Below are 22883 nucleotides of genomic sequence, written 5' to 3'. Positions count from 1 at the left end.
CCACTTTATAGCAAAAAATTTAATACAGGTGTTAGAGTAGGTAGATAGACATAATGAGGGAAGAGGACTTTAGCAGGATGTTGTACACACATACAGCTGGTTGTTTACATGCTGGAACTCCCAGAAGACTCCACCTGTTCCCTTTGCAACCTATTCCCACTTAGTCAATATTCATCACCTTTGACATAGAAAAGCTCCTTACTGTATCCTTGGCGAGACTTACCCTCGGGACAACTCCCAACCAAGTACTTTCTCTTTCCTTAAACTCTTATTTTCCAAAAAAATAAAACTCAGTCTTTTTTGTGTCTGTCCTTGAATTCTTTCTTGTGACAAGACCAAGAATATGTTACTGGTAACACAGGAATATATACACAAGAGGAAACAAAGACCTAGCTAACACATTAGAAGACTCTACAGAACCAAATGTCAAGTTATATGACCTCTGGGCTCAAATATTGAGTTTATGAGTTACTGTTTCAAAGACTTTATTTCAAGAAATTGGTTTCTGAATTCCCATAGTTTAGAAAATGAATAACTATATAAAATATCTTTAAGTGTTCTACACTAAATCACAAAGTATGACACATTTCCCTTCTTTAATGATTCTAGGGTTCTTACGTCTTATGCCCACTGCAATTTCTGGCCATCTGTCTATGAACAAAGACAGTCAGTCTATCTGTCAGGACAAGCCATTCAGACTTCTGGGGAATGAGGTGACCTTTTGCCAGGAGGAGGACCCAGCTGGGAATACATGGCATCTCCAAGCCTTACCTGGGCAGGCTGGACACCTGAGGTATGGTCAGTACTACCAGCTTCCCACCCCCACCCCTGGCCCACTGGACCTCAGTAGCTGCAGGCTGTACACCTCCACGGTCGGCAGCTTCTTACTGAGCTACAGGGTCAGTGACAGACTATGGTGCTGGTCAGACAGCAGCTCAAGGGATCCCTGATGGCCATCCCCCATGGGGGATCCTGACACTGAAGGCCACATCAGCAGGCAGCCACAGGGACAGCAGAACCAGTGTAAGGGCCATGGTCACCAGTCGCAGCTGGGGGGGGCATACAGGGGCTGAGCTGGGACCAAAGCAGCACCATCAGGCTGAGAAGCACACTGCAGGCAAGTCCCCAGAAGCCACAGCAGAGCCAGAGCCACCACCACAGGCCATTCGCGACCCAAGGCCCATGGAACCTGCTCCCTCTTCAGAGGTGTCCACGGAATGCTCACCCCTGTCCAGGGCTGTCTTGGCCTGGTCTCTGCCCCCGTGCCCCATAGGGCAACCCATCAACCCCGCCCCCTGGCTGTGGCCCAGAGCTGTTGGCAGTGGTGTTCCTGTCCCCAGGACTCTGCTCCCAGCATGTCTTAACCCATCTGTTTGTCTCTTCTGCCTGTCGCCACCCACCGTGTGCCAGGCCCTCGGGAAACAGGCAGAAATCCCTTCTCTCAGGGAACTGACCTTTTGGTCAGAACGAATGCGAAATTTCAGGACAGCAAGGCAAATCTGGCTGCAAGCACTGCCACTCTGCACACCTCGCTGGGAGGTTCTCCTGTGGCAACCACCTCAAGGGCAGGGAGATGGGGCTCGGTGGGACTGAGCCCCTGGCCTGTTGCCAGGTACACAGCAGATGCTCAATAAATACTTGAAGAAACACGTGCAGTGGCCGAATTCAAACCCCGCTGTGACCACCCCCCAGTGTGCTGCTCTCTGGCATAAGCAGGGACCACGCTTGGGGTTCAGGAGGCTGAACTGTGCCTGGAAGGTGAGTGGGGCAGTCTGTGGTGTTGGACCCAGAAAGCCTTACTTAGGCCCTCCCGTCTGGGAGGCAGACACAGGGAGGAGGTCAGAGGGGTGCCACCACAGGCCCAGGAGGTCAGCGTAGGGCGTAACTCTCTAGGCTGTACTCCCTTCAATTCCTTAAAGCAGAGGGCCCAGGCCAGGGCCACCAACTGCCTGGAATGGGGAAGAGTAGCCACTCTCTGGGCTGGTGGCAGAACTGATGCAGGATCAGGGGACACTGGCTAGATATTGGTGGTCAACCACCCAGCAGGCAGCCAAAGGTACCTGACGACTGCTTTACAACAACCCCTACCCCCATATGCCACCTGGACCTCCAAAACGTGGCTGTCAGTGGGTGGACATCACAGGTTCTCTGGACTACCTCCACCCCGTATACCGCAACTCCCACTCTTCACATTAGCCCCTCTAGTCACAATATGCCTGACGTGGCACTCTTGACTCTCAGATCTTGGTCCCACCACGTTACAGCCTCTGTGTCAGTACCCCACCGACAATATTTCTGCCGCTTGACCTCCTGGGGATAGAGGAATTAACACATTGTCACTATGTGCAACAAAACCGCTATAAACGTAAAGGGTTACTCCGAAGTATGTACGAGCAGAGGACGCGTGATATTCAGCCTCGGGAGGGATTCCTGACAGGCAGGGAAGGGCCGGGCTGTAACTTGAGGTCTCAGGGCTTTCTGAAGTTCTGCTGGCCCTGAGGCAGGGGTGGGGCCGGTCTCCCTCCCCAGTGCAACCTCTGACGATGCCCCCGAAGGAGGCCTAACTCGGGGCCGCCGCACGGGCCTCTCACCGGTGTGGATCCTCTGGTGGTGGAAGAGGGCGGGGCGCTCACGGAAGCCCCGGCCGCACTGCGTGCACACAAACGGTTTCTCGCCCGTGTGGATGCGGCGGTGGCTGAGCAGCACAGCACCCTTGGCGAAGGCCTTGCCGCAGTCCCCGCAGCGGAAAGGCCGCTCACCCGTGTGCAGCAACTGGTGCTGCGTGAGGTTGGAGCTGTGGCTGAAGGCGCGGCCGCACTGCGTGCAGGCAAAAGGTTTCTCACCTCGGTGCACACGCAGATGCTGGAAAAGCGACGAACCCTGGCTGAAGGCCGCCCCGCAGAGCGCACAGGTATACGGCTTCTCGCCCGTGTGAGTGCGCTCGTGCTGGATCAGGTGCGAGTTGCGGCAGAAACGGCGGCCACACTGCGCACAGGCATAGGGCCGCCCGCCAGCGTGGATCTTGCGGTGCTGGCTGAGGTTGGAGCCGTGGCTGAAGGCCTTGCCACACTCGCCGCAGCGGAAGGACTTCTCTGGCGCCAGGCGGCCTATGAGGGTCTACTCGTCCTTACTGCGGGGAGTCCTATCAACCCTTTCCTCCCAATCCTCAAGCCCTCACTCCCTTCTCCGCCCCTGTTCAGCAGGAAGCAGCCAGAGAGAAAGCAACATCCACAAACCCATAGAGGAGAAAGGGGGGAATGAAGGGTCCCCACCAGTAAGATGGCAAACTTCCCGCTTCTCTTCGGGGTCCTCAGTTCCCGCCCGCGCCACCTGAAGCCCAATCACCTCTCACCCCCCTCCCAATACCAGCACCTAGCCAACAGCCACCAGCCCCATAGAAGTGACACCTCAATCAATTCATGCCCCTTCCTATATAACCCAGCACCTTCCCTAATAAAGCGGAATTCTCCGGTGAATTGCTGCTATGTGTCGCTCCTTTCCTTTCAATAGTCATCCAGAAATTTTTTTTATGGACCTTTAGAATAGCCAAGTCCCCTCTAGGTTGCCAGTCTTCTCCACAGCCTGTGTTGCTGTAATAATGATGGCTCCCACATTGCCCCTGCGGGTATCATCATACCTGCTTCACCCTGCATACCGGATAACTGCAGCTGCTATTCTGTCCAAGGTGGCATAGGCCTATAGTTTATTACTGTCTGACTTCCCCTTACCACACACAGTGCTTCTCTATCCATATATAGTACCCACTGAGACTCTAATGGTCTCTCAGGGTCATCTCTTTTAGGAACCAGAAGACAACTTGTCAGATGGGGAGCCCAGACTTCTCCCTGGGAAGTAAGGACCTGCCTCCTAACCCAACAGTCCACTCTCGTGTTGCTAAGTAGTACCTTCCCTCCTCAGGGTGAGCTCCCGGCCCTCAGGAGCTCTGAAACATAGGCCACAATGTTCACTCCACAAGCCTGTTTTTCCCAGTCCTTCAGAGAGCAATGCAAAGTAGGCCACAATAGGAGAGCAACTCCCTGCATTTCTAGTACCTGAGGCACATACTTTTGGGTGCCCTCTATAAGCCATTCCCCAACTCTACCCATATCTTCTCTCAACCTACCACACCACAACCCCCAAGACTAAAGGTGACATGTCTTATAAGGTCTTTATTATGCAATATTGGGCAGACCAAGATTAGTGGTTTCAGGGGAGGGTGATTTGTGGGCTTACTGGACACACCACTGGAATTACATGCAGACTTGACGACATTCATAAGGAACATGCATCTTCCTGAGAAGCCCAAACTGGACATCCCTCAAAGCCTGCTGATTGGAACAGGGTCAGTTTATTCCCTAACCCAGTGATAATGGGAATAAAGCTACTCCAATTGGCCCAGGACAATCCTGATTCATTCTAGGAAGGTAGCTCTTTTTTCCTTGCATATGTAGATGATCGCTGCAAATATTTGGATTCAAGCAGGCTGGAAAGATGTTTATGCTCCAGTGGAGAGATAGCTCTGCCTAGGTTCCTGGTCTGCTCAGAAAAGGCAGATTAGTGGTACATGTAGATAATTTCTCTGTGGGTATTCTGCTACATGAAGTTTGACCTGGTGGAGATTTTCTCACAAAACCATTTCCATAAGGCTCTACTCAGGTATGAATCCTTTTATGCTGAGCAAGGTTGCAGAGGCGGCTGAAGGTTTTCCCACAGTGGCCACACTCATAAGTCCTTTCTCTGGTGTGAACTCTCTGGTGTCGAACAAGTGTGGATCTTTCACTAAAGCCTTTCCCACATTGGCTGCACTCATAGGGCCTTTCTTGTGTGTGAACTCTCTGGTGACGAATCAGGTGTGAGTTCCTGTTGAACGCTCTCCCGCATTCACTGCATTCATAAGGCCTTTCTCCAGTGTGAACTCTCTGGTGATAAATGAGGATGGATTTTTGGCTAAAGAACTTCCCGCATTCACTGCACTTATAAGGCCTTTCTCCAGTGTGAACTCTCTGATGCTTAATAAGAGTGGAGTTTTGGCTAAACAATTTTCCACATTCACTACACTCATAAGGGCTTTCTCCTGTGTGAACTATCCAGTGCTCAATGAGACTGGAACTGTGAGCAAAGGCTTTCCCACATTCGCTGCACTCATAAGGCTTTTCTCCAGTGTGTACTCTCCAGTGTTGAATCAGTTTGGACCTGCGGCTGAAGGCTTTTCTACACTCACTGCACTCATAAGGCCTTTGCCCAGTATGTACTTTCTGGTGCTGAGTAAGGGTGGAGCTATCGCTGAAGGCTTTCCCACATTGACTGCACTCAAAAGGCCGTTCTCCAGTGTGAACCTTCTGGTGTTGAGCAAGATTAGAGTTCCTGTTAAACGCTCTTCCACACTCACTGCACTCATAAGGCCTTTCACCAGTGTGAACTCTCCAGTGTTGAATGAGAGCAGAGTTTTGGCTGAAAGCCTTACCACACTGATTGCACCCATATGGTCTTACTTGGGTGTGAACATTTTGGTGCCGAAGGAAATCGGAGCTTTGGCTGAAGGCTCTTCCACATTTGTTGCACTCAAAAGGCCTTTCTCCAGTGTGAATTTTCTCATGCCGAGTGAGATGTGACCTGTTATTGAAGGCTTTCCCACATTCACTACACGCATAAGGCCTTTCTCCTGTATGATTTTTCTGGTGATGAACAAGTGTGAGTTTGTGACTAAAGGTTTTCCCAGAGTCACTGCACTCATAATGTTTTACTCCAGCATGAAATTTCTGGTGCTTCCTCTGTTTAGATGGGTGACTAAAGACTTTATCATACTCCCTACACACATGAGATGTTTCGGCAGTGTGAAATTTTTGGTGATTAACAAAGGTTAATTTATCCTCTAAGGAATTTTCAACTGTTGGGCATCTAAATGGTGTCTCTACAGAGTAAGTCCTTAGGTGGTTGAGGAGGGTGGAGCTCTTCTGGAAGGTTTTTCCACAGTCACTGCATTTGAACAACTTCTCTATGGTATGGACTTTTGGGAGCTGTCCAAGATTAGAACTGTGCGGGAAGGCTTCCCTGCACTCTGTGCTATATAGCTTCCCACTACTGTCAATGGCTGAGTAGTGGAGGAGATCATGGCTGTCTGAGGTATCTTTACTACCGTCCCCACAAATGAAGGGCTTCTCTGACAGGAAGACTACAGAGCTCCTCATAAATAAGTCCCTATTCTTGTCCCATCTAAAGGGCCTCTCTCCATCATGCCCCTTCTGGTGCTGGTGAAGGTTTGCACGAAACCAAAATTCTCTTCCACATGCTCCACATATATAGGGGGTCTTCTTCTCAGGATGTGTTGTTTCGTGTTCTTCTAGGTGCAAAATGTCTTTCAAGAATGGGCCACACATGTCACAATTGTCAGCCCTCTGGGTAGAAGGATATGCACTAGGGATCCTGACCACCCTTTCCACAGCAGCATCCTGCTTGGAATGGACCTCCTTGTCTTCTACTCCATGCCAACAACCTGAAATCAGAAAAATTTCTTGTTAACGGAGTGTTGTACTTAGTGGAATGGGTTGACTTCATTAGAAATGTGCGACTGACACATACAGGAGTGTGTTCAAGAGGTTGCTGACAGGCCAACGGGGCCAGAATGAGACTGAAGGACCACTGTGCAGGAGAACGGCCCACTTGTGCCCAGCCAAGCCAGAGAAAAGGAGGTCCTTACTGGGACAAGAATGAAGAGATGGGGCAAAGGCCTTGAATAAACATTTCTCAGAAAAAGACATATAAATGGCCAGTGAGCACATGAAATTGTTAAACATCATTAGTCATTAGAGAAATGCAAATCCAGGCCACAATAAAATACCATTTCACACCCATGAGAATAGCTAAAGAAAATAGAATAACGAGTACTGATAAAAAAGTAGAGAAATTGGAACACTCATACATGGCAGTAGGAATGTAATATGGTGCTGCCCATTTGGAAAACAGCTTGTTAATTCCACTCCTATATATCTACCAAAGAGAAATGAAAACATTGTGTATACAAAAACTTGTATGTGAAAGTTCACAGCAACATTTTTCATAACAGCAAAAAAGTGTAAACAAGCCATTGCTCGCCAACTGACAAACGGATCAAACAGATAGCGGCACAGCTCTGCAGTGGGATGTCATTTGGCCACAAAAAGAAATGGGACACTTGTATGTGGGATAGAACTCAAAAACATTATGCCAAGTGACAGCCAAAGAAAAACATGTTATATAATTCCATTAATATGCAATGTCTAGCACGAGCAAATCTATATAGTCATAAGGTAGATTAGCAGTTACCAGTGGATGAGGGCGAAGGAATAAGGGATAATGGGGCATGACTACTAATGGGTACAAAGTTTCTCTTTAGGTGATGAAAACATTCTAAGATTAGATTATGGTGGTATTTATACAACTGTGTCAACATACTAAAAATCAGTGAATTGTACACTTTAAACAGTAAACTTTTTGGTGTATCTATTATATATTTTAAAATGTCTCAGGGAACACTTCTCCAAAGAAATCCAGATGGCCAACAGGCACATGAAAAGATGCTCCACATCACTAATTATCAGGGAAATGCAAATTAAAACCACAATGAGATATCACCTCACACCAGTTAAGATGGCCAGCATCAAAAAGAATAAGAACAGCAAATGCTGGCGAGGTTGTGGAGAAAGGGGAACCTTCCTACACTGCTGGTGGGAATGTAAGCTAATTCAAACATTGTGGAAAGCAATATGGAGGTTCCTCAAAAAACTAAAAATATAAATACCATTGGACCCAGAAACTCCACTCCTTGGAATTTACGCAAAGAATATAATTTCTCAGATTCAAAAAGACACATGCACCCGTATGTTTATCGCAACACTATTTAAAATAGCCAAGATATGGAAGCAACCTAAGTGCCCATCAGTAGATGAATGGATAAAGAAGATGTGGTACATATACACAATGGAATACTGTTCAGCCATAAGAATGAAACAAATCCTACCATTTGCAACAACATGGATGGAGCTAGAGGGTATTATGCTCAGTGAAATAAGCCAGGCAGACAAAGACAAATATCAAATGATTTCCTTCACCTGTGGAGTATAAAAACGAAGCAAAACTGAAGAAACAAAATAGTAGCAGACTCACAGACTCCAAGAAGGAACTAGTGGTTACCAAAGGGGAGGGTGGAGAAGGGAGGGTGGGGAGGGAGGGAGAAGGGGATTGTAGGGCATCATGATTTGTGCACATGGTGTGTGTAGGGTCAAGGGGAAGACAGTGCAGCTCAGAGAAGACAAATAGGGACTCTGTGGCATCTTGCTGCACTGATGGACAGTGACTGCAATGGGGTATGGGGGGGGACTCGATAATAAGGGTGAATGTAATAACCACATGGTTTTTCTTGTGAAACCTTCATGAGAGTGTATTTCAATGATAGTTTAATAAAAAAACAAAAAAATAAAAATACAAACTGTCTCAGGGAGAAGGGGCAAAGCCTCAGCTCAGCCACACACTGAGCCACCCAGCCAGGAACTGGTCATGCTTGGTGATATCTGTCAGGATGACCAGAGATGCCTGATCCCTCTACTGCCATGAGTCCCTTGGGCAACACCTATTAGGGATGTTCATGAGGCTGCTCAGAGAGAGATGGGGGGAATGCACACAGCCTGGTCCCAGCACCCACAGCACCTGCAACAGGAAAACTCGGAGGGAAGCAGTAACCATAGTCTGACTCTATGACAAACAGAACTTTCTACAGGAAAAAGGAATAGGGCAGAAGCTGGCCAATATGCTGCGGCAGGACATAGGGGCCCTACCAAGTGAGGTCATGAGCTCAAAGTTCTCCAGCATCACACTGTGGTACAGGCGTCTCTGGGCTGTGTCAAGGATTCCCCACTCCTCCTTGGAGAAGTACACAGCCACATCCTTGAAGGTCACTGGGGTCTGCAACAACGGGATAGCTGAGCCAGGCGACCAATAGGTGGGCTAAAAAACAAACAACAGTCAGATGGGCACGCTCAAGCTCCTGACCTGTGACTCAAAGTTCTGTCACATCTACCACTGGCATCTCCTCTTCTCATGAGCCCCTCCTCTCCTCTAACCCGTCCCCACAGGCCTCCACCTCAGAAGGGATGCTAGGCCCTGGCACTGGTGCCCCTCTCTCTCCACAGTCCTGCTGGCCACTGTGTTCAGGCCAATCCAGTGAGAGGAGCTCCAGGCAGACGGGTGCTGTCTGAGGTGTCGGCTTGCAGGCAGTAGCCCCCTCCCAATTCTTTATTTTCCCTCTGAAATCTACTCCTTACACCAACTCCCCACACAAGGGCCAATTTCCCTTTGTCCCCAAACCACACCTCCTGGATATAAGAAAATTTTGACTCTCCTTTCACCCCTTCAGGGTCGTGGGTCCATTGGCTCACATTCCCTTACTTTGTACATGTCACTTTTTGGACACCCTGCCCCAAATCTCTGCTCCCCACGACCTCTTGTACCACTGCCTTTCTCCCTGTCCACACCACAGGCACTTCCCAGTAACCTGATATCCCAATACGCACACGGAATACCTGAAAAGGGCAATGACGATCTATTACTGATCCTGGCCTGCCCCAGATAGCAAAAAAAAAAAACCTCACTGCCAGAGGCAGCAGCTATAACCCTTCTTACTAACGCCTGCCTCCTAGCCTCATTGCTCCAACCTTCAGCACCCCAGAATCAAGAGTGAGGTTCTCTGCTCCTTCCCCCCTCTGCCCCGTGTACATGCTGTCCCCTCACCAGCCATAGTTGTCCTCACTCCTAAAACACAGATCCCAGACCTACTGACCTCGACCCTTGGCTTGGGGAATCCTTGCTCAGGCAGACCCCTTCTTCCCATTACTCCCCAGCCTGACAAGCCCCCAGAGTCCCAGGGAAGAGGCCACAACACCTGCTGAGCCAGAGAAGTATACCAGTCTAACTACGGCTCCAATGTCTTTCTACCTGTTACTTTTATGCTTCATTTTTTCATCCCAGGCCTATTCTCTGCTCAAAGGATTGGTCACTACTCTGAACCCAACCCACAGCTGCACACACAGTGACCACACACAAGCCTCCACACCTCCTTTTTCTCCAGCCTGGACCTGGCATAAAGCACACTTGGCACCTCAATTTGGCAGTCACTCTGGCATCTCAAATACAATATGGCCAAAACCCAACTAACTTCCCTCTCAAATCTACTCCTTACACCAACTCCCACAACTGAAAAACCTATCAGGATATCTCACTGCCCCACATTAGGAAATCAAGTCCACCCTACTTAAAAAGCAGATCTAGGATTCTCAAAAACACCTCTGAGAGGGAGGGAGCCAAGATGGCAGTGTGAGTAGTTCAGCAGAAATCTCCTCCCAAAAACATATATATTTTTGAAAATACAACAAATACAACTATTCCTAAAAGAGACACCAGTCAATGCAGTACAACAGCCAGGCTACATCTACATCTGAGAGAACTCAGCATCACGCGAAGGGGGTAAGATACAAGCTGCGGCCCAGCGGGACCTGAGCGCCCCTTCCTCCAGTTCCCGGAGGGAGGAGAGGAGTCGGAGCAGGGAGGGAGAGGGAGCCCAGGACTGCTAAACAACCAGCTCTAGAAATCCGCACCGGGAGTGCAGACACATGATGCACGGGGTGCTGGATATTAGAGAAATAGAAAAGCAAAACCTGCAAGCAGGTCCCCACAACTGGTGCCCCTGAGACAAAAGAAAAGCAGGTGCTTTTTGCAAGTCTTAAAGGGACAGGGACCCCACAGCTGGACGAAGTAGTCCCGGCACACTCAGCCTAGCACCTGGGAATCCCGGGGAACTCTAGGGGACCTAACCCCCTGGGAGGCAGCGCAGCTCTGAAGCCCCTCATATAAGCAGCCTGCCAGTCGTTCCCCCAAGTGACGCAGACCCCGACACACTGGCCCAGTAGTGCGGGAGCGGCAGTGTGTGCCGGGGGCGGCAGCACCAGAGGGGCCGGGAGCAGCCCACGTGAGCCCGTGGCAGCAGTGGCCAAGTGGCCCGGGGCTGGCCCGCGTGAGCCGGCAGCGGCGACAGAGCAGCCCGCATGAGCCTGTGGTGGCTGTGCCTGAGCAGCCCAGGACCGGCACACATGAGCCAGCAGCGGCGGCGACAGAGCGGCCCGGGAGTGGCCCGCGCATGCCGGCAGGGGCGGAGGAGCACCCCAGCAGCAGCCGTGCCCCCAGAAGCCACCCAGAATCTCAGCCCAGCGCACAGCCACCTGGGCCAGACCCAAAGGCCACTGTTGGCACACAGCTGCACCGCAGGGGCACCACTTTCACAGGAGGGCACACCTGCCACTCTCCGCAGGACTCCGCGCTACTCTGACAGAGACCCTGCCCACAGCAGCTAGGGGATTAACCCGGAGGCTGCCCCAGGAGTGCAGGTAACCCACACAGGCAGCAGAGGAGGGCAAGGCATCCAGCAAGCAGGAAAGGACTTGGTCCTCCCAGCTGACACACGTGCTACCGGCCTACAGCCACCGCTATCACCATGAAAAGGCAGAAGAATTTAGTCCAGTCCAAAATAGTCCAGACAACCCCTGTGAGAGGACCTGTGGAGACAGACTAACCAATCTCCCTGAAAAAGAATTCAAAATAAAGGTCATAACCATGCTGATGGATCTTCAGAGAAATATGCAAGAGCTAAAGGAGCAAGTGCAGAGGGAGAATACAGAAATAAAACAATCTCTGGAGGGACTTAAGTGCAGACTGGATGAGGTGCAAGGGACCATTAATGGAATAGAAACCAGAGAACAAGAACACAGAGAAGCTGAGGCACAGAGAGATAAAAGGATCTCCAGGAATGAAAGAATATTAAGAGAACTGTGTGACCAATCCAAACGGAATAATATTCGCATTATAGGGGTAACAGAAGAAGAAGAAGAGAGAAAAAGGGATAGAAAGTGTCTGAAGAAATAATTGCTGAAAACTTCCCCAAACTGGGGAAGGAAATAGTCGCTCAGACCACAGAGGCACACAGAACTCCCAACAGAAGGGACTCAAGGAGAACAACACCAAGACACATAATAATTAAAATGGCAAAGATCAAGGACAAGGACAGAGTATTAAAGGCAGCCAGAGAGACAAAAAAGATCACCTACAAAGGAAAACCCATCAGACTTCTCAACAGAAACCTTACAGGCCAGAAGAGAATGGCATGATATATTTAACGCAATGAAACAGAAGGGCCTTGAACCAAAGATACTGTATTCAGCACGATTATCATTTAAATATGAAGGAGGGATTAAACAATTCCCAGACAAGCAAAAGTTGAGGGAATTTGCCTCCCAAAAACCACCACTACAGGGTATTTTAGAGGGATTGCTCTAGATGGGAGCACTCCTAAGGCTAAACAGATGTCACCAGAGAAAATAAAATCACAGCAAAGAAAGCAGACCAACCAAATACTAACGAAAGGCAAAAAATAAAATCAACTAAACACAAAAGCAGTCAAAGAAAACACAAAAGAGCACAGAAAAAAACACCCAACATATGAAGAATGGAGGAGGAGGAATAAGAAGGGAGAGAAATAAAGAATCATCAGACAGTGTTTATAATAGCTCAATAAGCAAGTTAAGTTAGACAGTAAGATAGTAAAGAAGCTAACCTTGAACCTTTGGTAACCACGAAACTAAAGCCTGCAATGGCAATAAGTACATATCTTTCAATAATCACCCTACGTATAAATGGACTGAATGCACCAATAATCACCCTAAGTATAAATGGACTAAATGCACCAATCAAAAGACACAGAGTAATAGAATAGACACAAAAGCAAGACCCATCTATATGCTGCTTACAAGAGACTCACCTCAAACCCAAAGACATGCACAGACTAAAAGTCAAGGGATGGAAAAACATATTCCATGCAAAAAGGGAGAGGAAAGTAGGTGTTGCAGTACTAGTATCAGACAAAATAGACTTCAAAATAGAGAAAGTAACAAGAGATAAAGAAGGACATTACATAATGATAAAGGGCTCAGTCCAACAAGAGGATATAACCACTATAAATATATATGCACCCAATACAGGAGCACCAACATATGTGAGACAAATACTAACAGAATTAAATGAGGAAATAGAATGCAATGCATTCATTTTGGGAGACTTCAACACACCACTCACTCCAAAGGACAGATCCACCAGACAGAAAATAAGTAAGGACACACAGGCACTGAACAACACACTAGAACAGATGGACCTAATAGACATCTATAGAACTCTACATCCAAAAGCAACAGGATACACATTCTTCTCAAGTGCACATGGAACATTCTCCAGAATAGACCACATACTAGCCCACAAAAAGAGCCTCAGTAAATTCAAAAAGATTGAAATCCTACCAAACAACTTTTCAGACCACAAAGGTATAAATCTAGAAATAAATTGTACAAGGAAAGCAAAAAGCCTCACAAACACATGGAGGCTTAACAACATGCTCCTAAATAATCAATGGATCAATGACCAAATTAAAATAGAGATCAGGCAATATATGGAAACAAATGACAACAACAACACAAAGCCCCAACTTCTGTGGGATGCAGCAAAAGCAGTCTTAAGAGGAATGTATATAGCAATCAAGGCATATTTAAAGAAGGAAGAACAATCCCAAATGAATAGTCTAATGTCACAATTATCAAAATTGGAAAAAGAAGAACAAATGAGGCCTAAAGTCAGCAGAAGGAGGGACATAATAAAGATCAGAGAAGAAATAAATAAAATTGAGAAGAATAAAACAATAGAAAAAAATCAACAAAACCAAGAGCTGGTTCTTTGAGAAAACAAACAAAATAGATAAGCCTCTAGCCAGACTTATTAAGAGAAAAAGAGAATCAACACACATCAACAGAATCAGAAACGAGAAAGGAAAAATCATGACGGACCCCACAGAAATACAAAGACTTATTAGAGAAAACTATGAAAACCCATATGCTAACAAGCTGGAAAACCTAGAAGAAATGGACAACTTCCTAGAAAAATACAACCTTCCAAGACTAACCAAGGAAGAAACACAAAATCTAAACAAACCAATTACCAGCAACGAAATTGAAGTGGTAATCAAAAAACTACCCAGGAACAAAACCCCTGGGCCAGATGGATTTACCTCGGAATTTTATCAGACATACAGAGAAGACATAATACCTATTCTCCTTGAAGTTTTCCAAAAAATAGAAGAGGAGGGAGTACTCTCAAACTCATTCTATGAAGCCAACATCACCCTAATACCGAAATCAGGCAAAGACCCCACCAAAAAAGAAAAGTACAGATCAATAGCCCTGATGAACGTAGATGCAAAAATACTCAACAAAATATTAGCAAACTGAATTCAAAAATACATCAAAAGGGTCATACACCATGACCAAGTGGGATTCATCCCAGGGATGCAAGGATGGTACAACATTGGAAAATCCATCAACATCATCCACCACATCAACAAAAAGAAGGACAAAAACCACATGATCATCTCCATAGATGCTGAAAAAGCATTCGACAAAATTCAACATCCAATCATGATAAAAACTCTCAACACAACGGGTATAGAGGGCAAGTACCTCAACATAATAAAGGCCATATATGACAAACCCACAGCCAACATCATACTGAACAGCGAGAAGCTGAAAGCTTTTCCTCTGTGATCAGGAACAAGACAGGGATGCCCACTCTCCCCACTGTTATTCAACATAGTACTGGAGGTCCTAGCCATAGCAATTAGACAAAAGAAAGAAATACAAGAAATCCAGATTGGTAAAGAAGAAGTCAAACTGTCACTATTTGCAGATGACATGATATTGTACATAAAAAACCCTAAAGACTCCACTGCAAAACTACTAGAACTAATATCAGAAATCAGCAAAGTTGCAGGATACAAAATTAACACACAGAAATCTGTGGCTTTCTTATACACTAACAATGAACTAATAGAACGAGAAAACAGAAAAACAATTCCATTCACAATAGCATCAAAAAGAATAAAATACCTAGGAATAAACCTAACCAAGGAAGTGAAAGACCTATACTCTGAAAACTATAAGACACTCTTAAGAGAAATTAAAGAGGATACTAACAAATGCAAACTCTTCCCATGCTCCTGGCTAGGAAGAATTAATATCATCAAAATGGCCATCCTGCCAAAAACAATATACAGATTAGATGCAATTCCTATCAAATTACCAACAGCATTCTTCAGTGAACTGGAACAAATAGTTCAAAAATTCATATGGAACCACCAAAGCCCCAGAATAGCCAAAGCAAACCTGAGAAGGAAGAACAAAGTGGGGGGATCTCGCTCCCCAACTTCAAGCTCTACTACAACGCCACAGTAATCAAGACAGTTTGGTACTGGCACAAGAACAGAGCCACAGACCAGTGGAGCAGAATAGAGTCTCCAAACATTAACCCAAACATATATGCTCAATTAATATAAGATAAAGGAGCCATGGGGAAATGACAGTCTCTTCAACAGATGGTGCTGGCAAAACTGGACAGCTACACATAGGAGAATGAAACTGGATCACTGTCTAACCCCATACACAAAAGTAAATTCAAAATGGATCAAAGACCTGAATGTAAGTCATGAAACCATAAAACTCTTAGAAAAAAATATAGGTAAAAATCTCTTGGATGTGAACATTGGTGACTTCTTCATGAATATATCTCCCCGGGCAAGGAAAACAAAAGCAAAAATGAACAAGTGGGACTATATCAAGCTGAAAAGGTTCTGTACAGCAAAGGACACCATCAATAGAACAAAAAAGGTACCCTACAGTATGGGAGAATATATTCATAAATGACAGATCCAATAAAGGCTTGACATCCAAAATATATAAAGAGCTCACGCACCTCAACAAACAAAAAGCAAATAATCCAATTAAGAAATGGGCAGAGGAGTTGAATAGACAGTTCTGTAAAGAAGAAATTCAGATGGCCAACAGACACATGAAAAGATGCTCCAAATCACTTGTCATCAGAGAAATGCAAATTAAAACCACAATGAGATATCACCTCACACCAGTAAGGATTGCCACCATCCAAAAGACAAACAACAACAAATTTTGGCCAGGTTGTGGAGAAAGGGGAACCCTCCTACACTGCTGGTGGGAAGGAATGTAAATTAGTTCAACCATTGTGGAAAGCAGTATGGAGATTCCTCAAAATGCTCAAAATAGACTTACCATTTGACCCAGGAATTCCACTTCTAGGAATTTATCCTAAGGATGCAGCGCTCCAGTTTGAAAAAGACAGATGCACCCCTATGTTTATCGCAGCACTATTTACAATAGCCAAGAAATGGAAGCAACCTAAGTGTCCATCAGTAGATGAAACGATAAAGAAGATGTGGTACATATACACAATAGAATATTATTCAGCCATAAGAAGAAAACAAGTCCTACCATTTGCAACAACATGGATGGAGCTAGAGGGTATTATGCTCAGTGAAATAAACCAAGCGGAGAAAGACAAGTACCAAATGATTTCACTCATCTGTGGAGTATAAGAACAAAAGGAAAACTGAAGGAACAAAACAGCAGCAGAATCACAGAACCCAAGAATGGACTAATAGTTACCAAAGGGAAAGAGACTGGGGAGAATAGGAGGGTAGGGAGGGATAAGGGCAGGGAAGAAGAAAGGTGGGGTATTATGATTAGCATGTATAATGTTGGGGGTGGGGGAAAGGGGAGGGCTTTGCAACACAGAGAAGACAAGTAGTGATTCTACAGCGTCTTGCTATGCTGATGGACAATGACTGTAATGGGGTTTGTGGGGGGGACGTGGGGTAGGGGAGAGCCTAGTAAATATAATGTTCTTCAAAAAAATAAAAATAAATAAATTTAAAAAAAGAGACAAAAAAAGGTAAAGGGACCGGGGAGGATGAGTGGGAACGGAGGGATAAGGGCGGGGAAAAAGAGAGAGGGCATTGGGATTAGCATGTATAGTGCGTGGGGGGCACGGGGAGGGCTGTGCAATACAGAGAAGACAAGTAGTGATTTTACAGCATCTTACCACGCAGATGGACAGTGACTGTGAAGGGGTTTGTGGGGGGGACTTGGTGAAGGAGGGAGCCTAGTAAACATAATGTTCTTCAAGTAATTGTAGATTAATGATACCAAAATAAAATAAATAAATAAATAAATAAATAAATAAATAAATAAATAAATAAATAAATAAATAAATAAATAAATAAAATAAAAGTGGGATCCAAAAAAAAAAAGAAGTATAAGGTAATTAAAAAATTGTTTTAGAAGGGTTATCTTGAAAGGATGCTTTTCCTATGTCTGGACATACTACCTGGGACTCTAAATAAGGTCATGTAACAGTGTATTCGTTTTGATTTTCTTACGGAGGACAACCAGCTCTCGATTATTACCTATGCACTAAGCAGGCTTATTCCTGTAATACACTAGCTTTATGCTGGTGCATGTGTTTCCATAAACCATTTTTTTCCTCTCTGTCACTATAGTATTTATAGAAATGAATGTGTTACTGCTAAAGATTTAAATTAGTAACTGTGGAAAGGAGAATTATAATGGTATAAAAAGCTTGATCTGTCACCATCTCTCTTCTTAGCCATCTTTTTTCTCTTTATCTGTTTCTTTTAAATCTTAAGAAAGATTATTTTCAGGAACCATTTACTATCTTAGACTTAGAAATTCAGAGAAAAAGAATAAACTCCTTTTTATGCATAATTTCTGAATGACAAAAAAGCATAGGAATCAAATGTTATAAATTGTATTTGGTTTTTCTAAGGAAAGGTTTATGGAGGAAAATACTTCTTTCTTTTCCTCACCCACAATTGTTTTGACTGTTCAGTCAATTAAACTTTTAATACAAGCTTCAAAAAAAAAAAAAAAAGAATGCAGCAGCCCAGTTTGAAAAAGACAGATGCACCCGTATGTTTATCGCAGCACTATTTACAATAGCCAAGAAATGGAAGCAACCTAAGTGTCCATCAGTAGATGAAACGATAAAGAAGATGTTGTACATATACATAATGGAATATTATTCAGCCATAAGAAAACAAATCCTACCATTTGCAACAACATGGATGGAGCTAGAGGGTATTATGCTCAGTGAAATAAGCCAGGCGGAGAAAGGCAAGTACAAAATGATTTCACTCACCTGTGGAGTATAAGAACAAAGGTAAACTGAAGGAACAAAACGGCAGCAGAATCACAGAACCCAAGAATGGACTAACAGTTACCAAAGGGAAAGGGACTGGGGAGGATGGATGGGAAGGGAGGGAAAAGGGCAGGGAAAAAGGAAGGGGGCATTATGATTAGCATGTTTAATCTGGGGGTGTGGGGCACGGGGAGGGCTGTACAACACAGATAAGCCAAGTGGCGATTCTACAGCATCTTACTACGCTGGTGGACAGTGACTGTAATGGGGTTTGTTGGGGGGACTTAGTGAAGGGGGGAGCCTAGTAAACATAATGTTCTTTATGTAATTGTAGATTAATGGTACGAGAAAAAAAAAGCAGATCTTGGAGCCAACGGTTTCTCCTGCCTGCACAGGCACCCCTCACATCCAGCACCAAAAGCACACGCCTGAACTGCTGCAGTCACCTCGACGGCTTTCCTGTCTAACCTCAGCACACACACCCAACCCCCAGACTATTCTCTACTCGCACTGTTGGATTCTCCCTGAGGAGGACGCCACCCCAATTCACTCACGAAAGGCGTCTCTTGATGCAACAAGCAAGAGGAATTTATTCAGGAACCAGCTAGCGGGGGTCCAAGCATCAGCCCGACACAGCGGGTCTCAACAAGGACCCTGAACACACAAAGCCAGAAGGTTTTATAGCATTTTCAAAGGGGGCAACATTTTCTACAATCACAATACAGTGTTTTTTCATAGACACATAAATCTTTGGCTGGCGCCACATCCTGGGGTCTGGTTAGATAAGATCACCTTCGGAATGTTTAGGGTGCTTCTAGCAAGATAAGCTTGGTGTGTATGATTAACTGATTTGAGGTCAGCTAACTAAAGGTCACTACATTTAACACTGGCTGACTAACTTGTTTTTCAAGATTCTAATAATTTTCCTCTTTCTAGGTTAGGGGGTGGTATTTAAGCCTTTAAGATGGCTGTACTTATGCTAACTTTTGATTTTTCAGATCCTACATTTCCCCACTTCTCTTCAGGGGCATTCCAATCATGGAATGTTTGTATCTTCTTGTGGGGTGAGTGAATGATATTGTTGCCTCAACATCAGCACATGAACAGCACTCACTCTTTCTCTAACAAAAGTTATCAGCCGATTTAATATGCAGGGTCCTAAAGTGAGGAGCAACACAAGGATGAGTAAGGGCCCAGCCAGAGTGGATATCAGGGTTGTAAACCACGGGGATCTAGTGAACCAAGATGCAAATAGCCCTTGGCCGGCTTCCCGTTCTTTCTTTCTCTGGTCTAGCCTTTCCCTAAGCTTTGACATTGAATCTCTTACTATTCCAGAATGATCTGCATAAAAGCAGCATTCTTCTTTTAAAGCTGCACACAGTCCTCCTTCTTTTAGGAACAGCAGATCCAGCCCTCGTCTATTCTGCAAGACTACCTCAGAGAGGGAAGTCAGAGATTCTTCAAGTTTTGTAATGGATTGCTCTATGGTCTTTAGGTCTTCATCAATAGCTGTCCTTAGTCTTTCATAATGTTGGTTCCCTTGGACAATAGCGGCTGCCCCCGTTCCCACTCCGGCTGCGACTCTTATCTCTAACAACACAGCTAAGGTCAGCGAGACTGGCTATCTTCTAAACTTCTGGTTGGACTCAAATTCTGTTATGAATGATGAATTATCATGGTACATCAGTCTAGGTACTAGTTGGACTATAATGCAGAAGTCACGGGAGGAGTTGAAGGCGGAAGTGGAGACACATGGGGTTAGTCCAGTATTACAAGCCCACCATCCCTCGGGAGGAGGGATTAAATACCTGTTTTTACCAGGGAAGGCTATGGGTATGGTCTCATTCTCTCCTCTACAGATAGAGACTCTAGCTGCTGCTAGGGAAAAGGGGCGATGACCGCTCTGGCTGCTTCGTGCTGAGAAGGGGGCGCAGTAAAGGGTGCAGCTAGGTCTCCATCACTGGTCAGTTGAGGGGGCCTCAGAAGGCTGGCGCTTCTGTTCTGGGTTTCATTTCTATTACTATTTGCAGTTTTGTGGCTTCTAGGCAAGATAAAACAAATTGTGTTATTAGGTTATGTAGCAACATCTGGAGTTGGATTTTTTATTCTGGAAGGAGGCTGCATTATTGAAACAATACTTCTCTCTAAAATCACTCTCATTTTTACTAGAAGTAACTAGGTTAAGAAAATAATTAACAGCTGGCTTGATTATTTGCACAGGTGCAGCAAGAAGAGCAATTGATTACACAGGCTCTTTTAAATATGCTTTGCTGGAACTTTTTGTAAGGAATTTCAGATTGAACTTTTAAAGGCCTCTTGAGGCCAGACAGCCAAGCTAGACTTGCCATCAGGCTTTGCCTGCAGTACCTGTAGATTTGGATGAATTCTTCTCTTCTCGAGGTCTCTGCACCTGCCAGGAAGTGACTTTCTTTACTCACCTGGTAAGGCTGCTGGGAACTCTGTAAGCAAGGTACCAGGCCAGTTCTTCCAAGGGGCTTTGTTGGCTTTATAAAGTCAATCTTAGTTCTTTAAAGTTGTTCACATCTGAGTCTATACACATGTCTCTCAGGTACGACATTCCAGTCAAAGCCCTGGTAGTATAACCAGTGTTCTTAAGTAGTCTTCTCACAAGGAAAGCAGATTCTTATTGAACTCGTGCAAATAAACATACTGCCATGGAATACAAAAACAGTCACTGAAAGTTTTTAAACTCTGGAGGGATCAAGTAGAGAGAAGGATGTTTCAATTCTGCTCATAAAGATAGTCATTTACTAAACTGTTGTCAGTTTAAGAGAACAAGGTTAAAACACTTTACCAGCAACATTTGAAACAAAAAGACACAAAATCATTTTCTTTAGTTTATGTAATCTTATGTAACTAATACCTGTTCTGCTGAAATCTAGTTCTTTACCAGTTTAGGGATAATACTATAAATGACCAAAGACTTACAAATGACAATGGTTAAAGATCTGATGAGAGCTTACTGTAAAACAGTTGACATAAGGAAATTCTGATATTTCTGTAATACAAAACATTCAGTAACAAAGTTTAGCATCATTCTCTTTGACAGTGCTTTCCTGGTAAATAAATATCAGATAAATAAGCCAAATTAGTCAAATACTTTCTCTAATGAGAAAAAATTCTTCTGACATGTTCCAGGGGCCCTCTGGAAAATATCAGAGTTAACTAGAGGTAAAAGCAGTTTTTTTGCATTAATTCTATTAGAACTGTCTATCATTACACATTTATTGTCTATATACCCAGCACAGTAAACGAGATACCTTAAAAAGGTGGGGCAGCAGGGGAGACTGCTGCTGTCAGTTTTAAAAGACAATATATAGAAAGTCAAAATAATTCTAGGTTACCAAGCATTCTTGAGAGAATGGTAGCGGATGGTAGATTCCTCTGCTTTCATCTTCAGGAAGGGAAAAAAAGCTACAATAAGAATTCACATTTAGCTGAAAGAACTGTCTAAACTCAAGGCAGAGTATAATATCACCAGGCATACAAAAGACCTGTTAGAGATACATACAAAGAATGAATATGGCTATAGTCAAATTCAACTTAAAAGTTTAAGCAGAATCTCAAATTTAAATGTCTCTTTCCTTCACACAGATATTCAGATATGACCAGAAATATGCTTTGAGATGAAAGAGATCAGGCATTTTACTTCTTCATTTAGGGACTGAGAAACGATGACCTTTGGCTTACAATCAATAGCTTACAAACAGTGAAAATAATAAGAACATAACTCAGCATAAGTGTCTAAGACCAGATACAAAAAAGCAGAGAAAGTCCTTAAGTCTACAGGTCTTCTCTGAAAGCTTCAAGAATGTTTTACTCCTTAGTAGTAGATAGAGCTTTTAATAGAATTTGCATAGCAGCTTATAAGATCATTTGCATTAAAAAAATATGGAGTCCTCCATGTTTTTTAAAACATACAAACATATCCATAGCATATAAATTAAACAAGAAGACCTGGTGGTTCTCAAAAAAATCTATTACAACTTTTCTCAAAAGTGGTCACACGTTTGTCCATCTAAACTTTTACAGTGAAACCTGTTTTTCTGGGAGTAACAGAATCTTGTCTAGATTCTACACAGTTTAATTTTTAAGAATAAATTTTGGTTTGTTAACTAAGTGCATTTAATCAGCTGAAAAAAGCTTTGTTACCATTCTGCTTAGGATAAATTAAGAAAACAATCACTAACAACTTTAATTATTTGTTGGTTAGAGATTTTTCCACTTATAAAAATATATGGAATAATTCAATTTCTCATGCCATGCAATCGTTTTCAATAACAAAATATTTCAAAGGCAAATAAAGGTTACACAGTTGTTAACAAACTTTAGCTTTTAGTCCCTTTAACATTACGATTTCATGGCAACTCACTGAGACTTTAAGCATGAGAAACTGCTGTGATCTTTCAACATTAAGAGCAGACTAAGAAAACTGTTTAACTGGAAACGAGTGTTGGATTCCCCTGAGGAAGGCGCCGCCCCAAATCACTCACCAAAGACGTTTCTTGATGCAACAAGCAAGAGGAATTTATTCAGAAGCCAACTAGTTGGGGTCCAAGTCAGCCCGTCGCAGCGGGTCTCAACGAGGACCCTGAGCACTTACAACTAAGTGGTTATATAGGATTTTCTGAGGCATTCAGCCCTAGAGAATTACTATGGTTACAGATTATTTTGTAATAACAAGATAACAATACTACATAGCAAGATAACAATACTAC

The 22883-nt window shown here is 44.4% G+C and overlaps 1 protein-coding gene across 1 annotated transcript; it reads right to left on the bottom strand.

Annotated features, from left to right (window-relative positions):
- LOC140846939 (uncharacterized) lies at window positions 1-22652 on the bottom strand. Its single transcript, XM_073225357.1, is given in 4 exon segments — window positions 1-3092; window positions 4796-6493; window positions 8811-8979; window positions 21510-22652. Coding segments are annotated over 4 exon segments (2727 nt in total). The 5' UTR covers window positions 21651-22652; the 3' UTR covers window positions 1-2373.
- Between the last annotated feature and the right edge of the window lie 231 nt (window positions 22653-22883).

Source organism: Manis javanica, chromosome 17, assembly GCF_040802235.1.
Source record: "Manis javanica isolate MJ-LG chromosome 17, MJ_LKY, whole genome shotgun sequence".
NCBI lineage: Eukaryota > Metazoa > Chordata > Mammalia > Pholidota > Manidae > Manis > Manis javanica.
The sequence above is the reverse complement of the archived record's forward strand: the minus strand, read 5'-3'. Positions and strand labels throughout refer to the sequence as shown.